Source organism: Alligator sinensis, unplaced genomic scaffold (genome assembly GCF_000455745.1).
Source record: "Alligator sinensis unplaced genomic scaffold, ASM45574v1 scaffold1800_1, whole genome shotgun sequence".
NCBI classification, from domain to species: Eukaryota; Metazoa; Chordata; order Crocodylia; family Alligatoridae; genus Alligator; species Alligator sinensis.
The window spans coordinates 375,531-384,067 of NW_005843058.1; the positions used below are offsets into that span (position 1 = coordinate 375,531).

General features: G+C 48.8%; 1 protein-coding gene across 1 annotated transcript in view; it reads right to left on the bottom strand.

Moving 5' to 3' along the window:
* Nucleotides 1-3,723: 3,723 nt before the first annotated feature.
* Nucleotides 3,724-8,537, bottom strand: part of TPI1 (triosephosphate isomerase 1) — a 5,107-nt gene continuing 293 nt past the window's right edge. The window contains exons 2-8 of the mRNA XM_006037046.3: nucleotides 6,741-6,770; nucleotides 6,255-6,383; nucleotides 6,057-6,141; nucleotides 5,773-5,905; nucleotides 5,364-5,449; nucleotides 5,070-5,157; nucleotides 3,724-4,376 (exon numbers count right to left, since the gene is read on the bottom strand). Coding sequence (XP_006037108.1) covers nucleotides 4,258-4,376; nucleotides 5,070-5,157; nucleotides 5,364-5,449; nucleotides 5,773-5,905; nucleotides 6,057-6,141; nucleotides 6,255-6,383; nucleotides 6,741-6,770 — 670 coding nt within the window. The 3' untranslated portion in view covers nucleotides 3,724-4,257. The remainder of the gene's footprint in view (nucleotides 4,377-5,069; nucleotides 5,158-5,363; nucleotides 5,450-5,772; nucleotides 5,906-6,056; nucleotides 6,142-6,254; nucleotides 6,384-6,740; nucleotides 6,771-8,537) is intronic.

The following is an 8,537-nucleotide window of genomic DNA, read 5'->3' on the forward strand; positions in this document are numbered from 1 at the left end:
GGCACAAATGCTTGGTGCTTTAACTGTGCTGTGCCATAATTTCCTAACATATTTGCTTATGTTTTAGGTTCACCCTTTTAGCCATGAATGGTTTGGATTTGTAATTCTTGGCTTTGGGAAAGTTACAGTGTGCCTATAATGCAATCTAAGTAAATAAATGTAATAAGTTAGTAAGATGTACTCTCAGCCTCAGCTCTATTTTAATGTCATATTTTACTGCTTTTTTTCCATCAAGAGTCATGACATTCTTCTGCCCAAAAAGTCCATCCATTGGGCTGATAGCATGGAGAAGGACTGATACATTTCTTCAGAATTCTCCCCGCCCCAAGTTGCCATTAGGCCAGATGGAGTATGAAGTCTGCAGAGGCTGTATGCTTGCAGTGCTCACTGAAGAGAGTGGAAGTAAGGCAGGGTGATCTGCCACTAAGAGGTGTCCCAAAGGGCCCAAAAAACAAAACTGGTTCCCTTGTAAAGAACAGAATGCACAGGAGAGGACCAAGACAAGTGGGTGAAGCTCATTTTTCTCTAATGCATTATAACTCTCTGTCAGGTCCAGAGTTCAGTAAGTCTTGATCCCTTTTTGCATCTGAAATCACATTTTTGGCTCAGTGTGGGCTTATCCTGAGATACTTGTGTGCTGCTTCTGAACATATGCATGAAAAGGCAAGGTATGTATTGCTTAGAAACTTCTGGTTGGAAAACATGAATCATCACCTCTTCATCAGCTCAGAACAGACGTGCATCGACACAGCTGTATGTGGGAGCCTGGGACTGGAAAAGCAGAGGAGCTGTGAGTCAGGATTTAAGTGGGCTAATGGAAAAGGGGGATGGTATTGAATATATTAAAATTGCCTGCACTTCTGCTTACTGGCCACCTGAGGGAACTCCAAGACAGTGTATCAGTTACTAGTCTAGACAAAGGCTAGAGCTCATAAAATAAAGAACGGCATTTCCATTTCCTATGGACTAGGTTAGGACACAGGATCCGTCTCCCACTTGGCAGTGCCTAATTGTGTCCAGCTCCCCAAGGAGTAAGAGTCTAGGACAGAAGAGACCTAGCATCTCCTGTAGAAAAAAAACACTCAGGTATTCAAAAACAAGAACACCCCCCTGCCCCCACCCTTGCCCTCATCCCCTCCCTCCCCCCCCCAAATACACGCACACACTCCACCTTCCAGTCTTTCTGAAGGCAAGAGACCAGGACAAGGAACTGAACCCAGCTTTCTACAACCCACCACACCCTTTGAGCTCTCCTTTCCCCTCCATCTGGACAGAAGGCCCTCACTCCTGCCCTTCAGTCCTTACTTGCTGGTGGCAGCCAACTTCAGACAAGTCCATTCCAAAGTACCTCCTTACTGAAGAAAAATGGGGCAAGCTGAGGATCTTCTGCTGAGGAGCTATGCTCTAGGCCAGAGCAGTTGTACCAAAAAGGAAGAGGGAGGGACAGCAATAGAATAAGAAAAGGAATAGGAGCAAGAGAACTCTCCTGGACCAAATGGGGAGCTCCCACACAGCCAGCGCTCCAGCTGCCTTCCCTATAGCACTTCTCTCTGGGAGAGTTTACGGTTGCATCTCACATGGAGATGCAAGGTCTTCTATTTCTCAGTCAAATACCCTGAGGAAGAAAAGCGAGCCTGGCTAGTGACTTACCAAGACATGCAACAGTGCAGACCAGCTTCCTTCTGCCCCTCACAAGATGCCTGCCGGAGGGTCTTTGGCACCGATTCTGAAATTCTGCCTAGTTTCTAGCCGAGTTGTAGATTCTGCCACACTTCTAATGTGGTATAGCACCCAGTCAAGGAGAACTTAGCCCATTAGACCAAGGGTCTGAGGAAAGCAAGCTCAACTCACGGCCTGGGGCACTGCTGCAACAGAGGTTAATTTATGGGGAAAACCTGCTGTTTATATCCTACTTAAAATTTGTTCTGCCTGAGGGGCCAGAAGACTTAAGTCTCCCTAGAGGTATTATGACACAGGCATAGCTGGAACCACAACTGCTGCTTAGAATGCTGTGAGGAAGGAAGCAAGTCCGTGGTTTGAATGCCAACCCTGGTGAAGAGAACAAACAGGGTCCAAAACTTTATTAGAAAATGTTAAAAATGACGGTTTACATGGCTCTGTAGAATTTAGTACACAAGGCTGCAGCTAGGGACTGCCTGCATCATGAAAGATGTGGCAGGCAGTACCAGGATCTTGCATTAGCTAAAATAGGGCCACTCTTCCAGCCCCCTAGAGGCAGCAATAGAAAAATCATGGTAGTGTCAAACCAGAAATAGCAATGCTGTCCATGGAAAAAGGGCAGACTGGGCTTGGTTCCAACTGTGATGTAGCTGGGAGCAGCCTCCCAGAGGCTGATACACAAATCTTTATGCAGCAGTAAGCACTCAGTAGAGGGGCAGAAGCAGTGCTAGGACAACATCGACATGCTTGCAGAGATAGTGCCTCTTAAGACAGAACAGAAGTAAGAGCAGTGGGCTCTCAGTGAGAACAAGGGATCCTTTCACAGCTAAGGGAGATTCCTATAAGGTACAGAGCTCTGAAACACAAGGAACTCCAAGTGAACCAGAAGACTGTGAGCCAACTTCATCTCCCTGTTCAACCTGAAAGAACCCTGCCATCTTTAGCCCTTGATTTCCTCTGCATCAGCTATGAAGCACATCATCTTGTACCAGCAAGATGGATGCACAGAAATGCTCAGGATGCTGCACAGGCCTCCCCAGGCCCTTAGCTGAAGACTTCTGCTTTGTCCTGTGCCTGCCCCTCCCACCCCATACCACCGACTCAACTAAGACACCACTCCAGCTGCCTTGCTATATACTGTGGGCAAAGGCAAGTTGAGAGGAGTTCTTTAACTCAAAAGGAGTCACAAAAACTCAGTTCCCCCAACCCTGCCAAGCATTTGCTTGTTTGCTGTCAAAACAAAATTACAAAAGGCACACAAATAGGGCCAGAGATGGTTTGTAGCCGGTGGGGAAGAGGAAGCAAGTCAGCTACCATGAATACATAGGAGCTAGTTTCTATAGGTACTCTATAATCCACTGCCTTGAGAGCAGCCCAGTCAGGACCGTGCACAGCTACAAGATGGAGGCAAGAAGCAGAGATCCCATCTTCGTCAGAAAAGGAAGCAAGCAACTTCCCCATTCAGCGCACCCCAGACATTGCTACTGACTGTACGAGTGCAGCAAAAGGAATGCTGGAAGCATTTGTCCCAGTGGCCCTGTCCACATAAATACAGAGACCCGGATTAGGGCCTAACTAACCCCCCTCCCCCAAGCTGCTGAAATGACCATAGTTGGTTCAGAGGCAATACCCCGGCAAGATAGACAGAAATGATAAACATGCGAGCTCTGTGGTTTGGGGCTGGCTGCAGACTCTAGCAGGCATTACTGGAGCACTTCCTTATCAAAATGTGACACTAATGTTACATGACTCAGGACTGAGGCTTCATCTCAGGAACTCTACAGGGGAAAAAAAAAACAAACACCTCACAACTGCAAGATGCAGATGGGAATCACAAGCTCCCTTTGCCCAAGATAAATCCGAATTGGAATCCCCAGAATGAGGCAAGGCAGCTGCTCTGTCCAGCCTGCAGTAGGCCTCTATGTTGCACTTTCCATAGCAGTCATGACTTGTCAGAGAAGGGAGCTGCAATTTTTGCTGTAACCCTCCTTGGTACTCAACTGCTCCCTCCCAGTGAATGACAAACTCCTCCAGTACACACAGTTCATTTCTACTTGTTTCTGTTTATTGTTGGTGAAGGGAAACAGAAGAGACAGGACATCTCACAATGATCTAAGCCCCCACAAGGCCTACCCAGTTTTCCTTCCAATTGGTCAGCACAAGATCCCAGCTGATGCACGAGGCAGTCTGCTCTATGCCTCAGCACAAGTGACCACCTCAATGCAGCACTGCAAAGAACAGGGGAGTGGGGATGGGCAGACTGACACTGGACTCTGATTGATTTATGGGACACACAGGCAAATCTGGCAGACAGCCCCGCCATGAGTCCACCCAGTTTTGCCAAACCAAGGCAGAGTCTATTAAAACCCTGCCTCTTTAGAGAAAGGCTCTCCCACTTCAATCAGAATCCAGTCCGGTGACTGTTTAGCAGCATGGTAGAAACTGTTACAGCAAGAGGAGAAAGAGTCTTGGGTGAGGCAATGGCAGGGAAGGGTGTGCATGGGAAGTTGTCTTAGTTTCTTTTTCTCCTCAGGGACAGGAAGGAGAAATTTCTCCCCATGGGCCTTAGGGACTGGTTCAGTGTTTTGCGTTGATAATATCCAAGAATTCAGGCTTGAGGGAAGCTCCACCAACAAGAAAGCCATCCAAGTCATGTTGGGAAGCTAGCTCCTTGCAGTTGGCTCCAGTCACTGAACCTACAAAGGGCATAAATTTCAAGCAGGGGTCAGAAAAGTTTGGCCAAGGTCATAGTTGGGATAGGGAAAAGGGACTGGTCAGCTCTGGGCAAGAGGACAGGATAGAAGCCATCATTTGTGCAGTAAATGTTCCCTCCTGGCAACAGATTAAGACTGGACTGGGGGCAGTCCGTCTCACTTACAGTGCCCATGCTCTGCCCCCACCCCCTCTAATGTATAGCTGGTCACAAATGCAAAGAATCCAGGCCTTTCAAAAAGAGTGCTCCAGATCCTGTTGCACTTTAGTAATATTTGGTTCTTATCTAGCCCTTTTATCCATGCACATCAAAACAACTCTTATAAAAGCCAGCCCATGTCACAATCCCCATCTTAAAAATGGGGAAACTGAGGCACAGGACGGTGATGACATTTATTCAAGACATCACCCAGCAGGTCAATGGCAGATCCTGGAACAGAACCCAGGCCTCCCAAGTCACACTCCTTCTGCCCATATCACTATGGAGCTTTCTGAAATACTACTGCTCTTTTCGAGAAAAAGCTGAACATTAACACATTCAATCCTGTTCATAAAGCCTCGTTTAGCACTGTAGCCAACAGGATGTCCCTTAAGCTGTGCACTAGCCAAGCAGGGGTGGGAAAATCATATTGCTTTCTGCACTGTAAAACTAGGGGTACCAGGGACGAGTCATTTACCTCCATAAATGATTTGAGTTGACTGAGCAACAGCTTCAGACACATGAGTTTTTAGCCAGCCCCTCAGCTTCTCATGAACTTCCTGGGCCTGTAAAAAAAACGAAACAAAACACACAGGAACTGCGTTACTACAGCCAAAGTGGGACAGCAACCCCATGTAGGGCACAGCTGTTTTTGTTATGAAACCTTTGAAGTAGTTATGTATGTATTCATTTTCCATCTTTCCAAGCAGAATCTTTCGGGACATGAGGGAAGTCTTGGATACCTAGCTTTGTTCTCTTGCCATATTCTTACCTGCTGGGGAGTCGCTGTTTTACCAGTTCCAATAGCCCAAACTGGCTCATAAGCCAATACTACCTTGCTCCAGTCCTTCACATTATCTGGGGACAAGAGAGAAGCATGTCTTAATCTGGAGGGGAGGTACCACACCACCTACTATCAAAGGGCACAGTTGAAGAAGCTTTTCTGGAATGCTACTGCCCTTTCTGGCAAAGATTAGATAATCAGATATTTGATGCAGTGCATACCAGACCCCAGGCACAAAGCCAGACCTGTTGCCCTCCTGGGGTAAGTTACCGACATTTTATAACACGCTTCCCTGAATCTCAGACTGGTGGATTCCATGAATGAAGGCAGAAAGAGTTTTCAGCCCAAATACTCCCTCCCTTCATGGGACACAGACAAACAGCCAAAGCTTTCTTACCAGCAATAGCTTTGGTCTGTTCAAAAACCACTTTCTCTGTGATGCCAGCTTCTCTCTCATCCAGTTTCTCTCCAATGCAGGCAATCACACCAAGACCCTCAGCCAGGGCGTGAGCCACTTTCTGTCCAATCAGCTGGAAGGAGGACAGGAAAGGAAGAAAGCTTGAGCTATGGTCAGACTCACTCCCAGTGTTCACCTTCTAGGGCAGCTCTAGCCCCCTGCCCATGAGGATGTTAAAAGATGGTTTGTTTTCACCTCGCCCCAACCCTGCAAAAATCACTCACCTCATCAGACTCTCCAAAAACATGCCTTCTCTCTGAGTGGCCAAGGATAACCCAGGTAGCTCCAACATCTTTAATCATGGCTGGGCTGAATGGGGAGAAAGGAGAAACATTAGTTTTGGGGTCCGTGTTGAAATGGGTATCTGTTGCAATAAGTTTCAGTTTCTGTTCCACCAGCTCCATCTGCGACTGCAGGCTCACCTAATCTCTCCTGTGAATGCTCCCTTTGGCACCTTGTAACAGTTCTGTGCTGCAACCCCGATCTTTGCATCTAGTTTCTGACGGGCGAAGTCAAGGTAGATGGAAGGGGCTCCACAAACCACCTCTGAAAGATAAAAGATGGAGTAAACCTCATGGGGAGCAGGCAGGGTGTCAGATCTGACCCACCCTCCAGTTGTAGAACTTTCCTTGCCCCCAGGTGCTCACCCCTACTCCAACCCATCTCTCAGCTCTGTTAAGCTGTAGCAACCCATCACAAGCCAGCTTTGTTGAATTTCAAGGACCCACTAGAGCAGGAGGGTTATTGCTGCTGCAGTTTGATTTCCTTGCTCACAGAACGTAGGGGGAACACTGTCATAGGAAGCCACTTCTCACGTCTCTCAACAACAGGATGATGCAATGTTCCAGGTTTCCAAATCAGAGCAAAGGACCCCTGGGAACTGTCCAATTAAAAGTTGTTCTTTTCTTTCTGCAGATAGTTTAGATGAATTGAGAGTAAGGAGGGGGGCACTGACTTGCACAGGGGATTATAAGTGTAACTGGGAGCCAGGAAGGCCAAGATAAAGGGGGAACAGACACAGTGACAGGAAAAAGGTGGTCAGGAACCATTACCCAACACTGAGGGGACTGGGAATCTTAAGGAATCATTGCTCCACGAAAGGGAGCAGAAGCCCCACTGTTCAGGTCCCTGAAGAGTAGAGCTACAAGTCCTGAACTACATGTATCCCAGTGAAGCTTCAATTATCCCTACAGCTACACAGTACAGCTTGTCCCACTACAGTAACTAAAGAGCTGTCCGGCTGATGCTTCTCGGACACTGAATTTGGGGCAACCACCACTGCAGCACTCTCCTGTAGACAGTGTGTTCACCTTCCCTGCACATGAGTGGAGGCCAGAAAAGGTGGAGACAGAAGGGATGCTGCTGCCAAGTGAAGGAAAACATCAAAATTAGATGCAAAGCAGGGGGGCGGGGGGGCAGGGGGTTCTTCCACTGGGCAGGTCTGATCCTGTCCACTGAACACACGGGCTTCAATCACTACCAAGGCAAGCATGGAGCTTAGAGTCTGGGTGCAGGAGCCATGCTATAACACTGCCTATCTGCATACATATGGAGCTCTGCCATCTAGTCTGTGTACCAGGATGAGACGGGATGCCTACCCCAAACAGGGACGTTATAGTCCCAGCCAGCCACCCACTTTGAAGGCAGCAGCAAGGAAGCCTACAGTACTCAGCGCTGCCCTCTCCAAAAAAGGAGGGGGTTGTGATAGTTTCAGGGAGAGTACCTGCAACTAATAGCCCCAGGGGCTGCCCCAGCTCCCCTCCCCTCTGGCCTTTAGAAGGGGGAGAGGGAATCTGGTTTCCAACACCAAGTACAGTAGCCGATATTTTTAGCCCAGTCACCATTGGTTATATTTAGGCTTCCATCTCCTCACAGCCCTTTGACATTTCTTCAGGGTGCCTCCCTCAGAATAGCAGCTCCCCCAGCCCCATCTAGCCCTTTCTGAGGAGGCAGGCAGCAGACATCCAAAGAGAAGGAAGATTCCATGAGTCCTGCTCTTCCCCTGCTGGCCTGGAGCCAAGATGTCCCAAGGACACCAAGAGGAGGAGCAGGAGCCCAGCTAAAGTTGTGAACACAGGATATCAAGCAACCCTCAGGGAGATGGGGGCAGAAGCCCTGTGTAAGGGAGCACAAAGCCTGGGCTGGGAGGGAGGACCAGGCCAGATATGTGCACAAAGCTGAAACAACATAACTAAGCCTGGTTTTAACTGTACTGATTTAACTCAATTAGCATTGGAACCAAAGTAATGTCAAGTCCTAGAGCAGTGATCCCTGGCCAGGGTCCCACAGCACCCTGGGGTGCCTTGAAGTAGGTTCAGGGTGCCGTGCCATGCTCTAGAGCATGCCAATGTGACTCCCAATGGTTTAAAGTAGGAAGCCGTGGTGCTAAATCGATTTTGCCCTGTGGGTTTTGGAGTCTTCTGCCACCGGATGTGCCCTGCTCCTCTTCCACTGGGAAACATGGAAGAGGCCAAGAGCTGGAATTTCCTCAGGCCTGCCTGCAGCCCAACAAGGGCAGCCTGGAGTCTCAGAGGCTTGAGAGCTGCTGCCCTAAAGGGAAGGGAGGCGAGGCCAGCCCCAGCCCAGGAGAGCAGGGACCTGGGCAAGCCACGTGCCAACCTAGGAAGTCCTGTCCCGCAGAGAGCCAGGGCGAGGCAGAGGAGCGGGTAGCTCCAGCCCAACCCTACCTACCCCCGCCGGGGCAG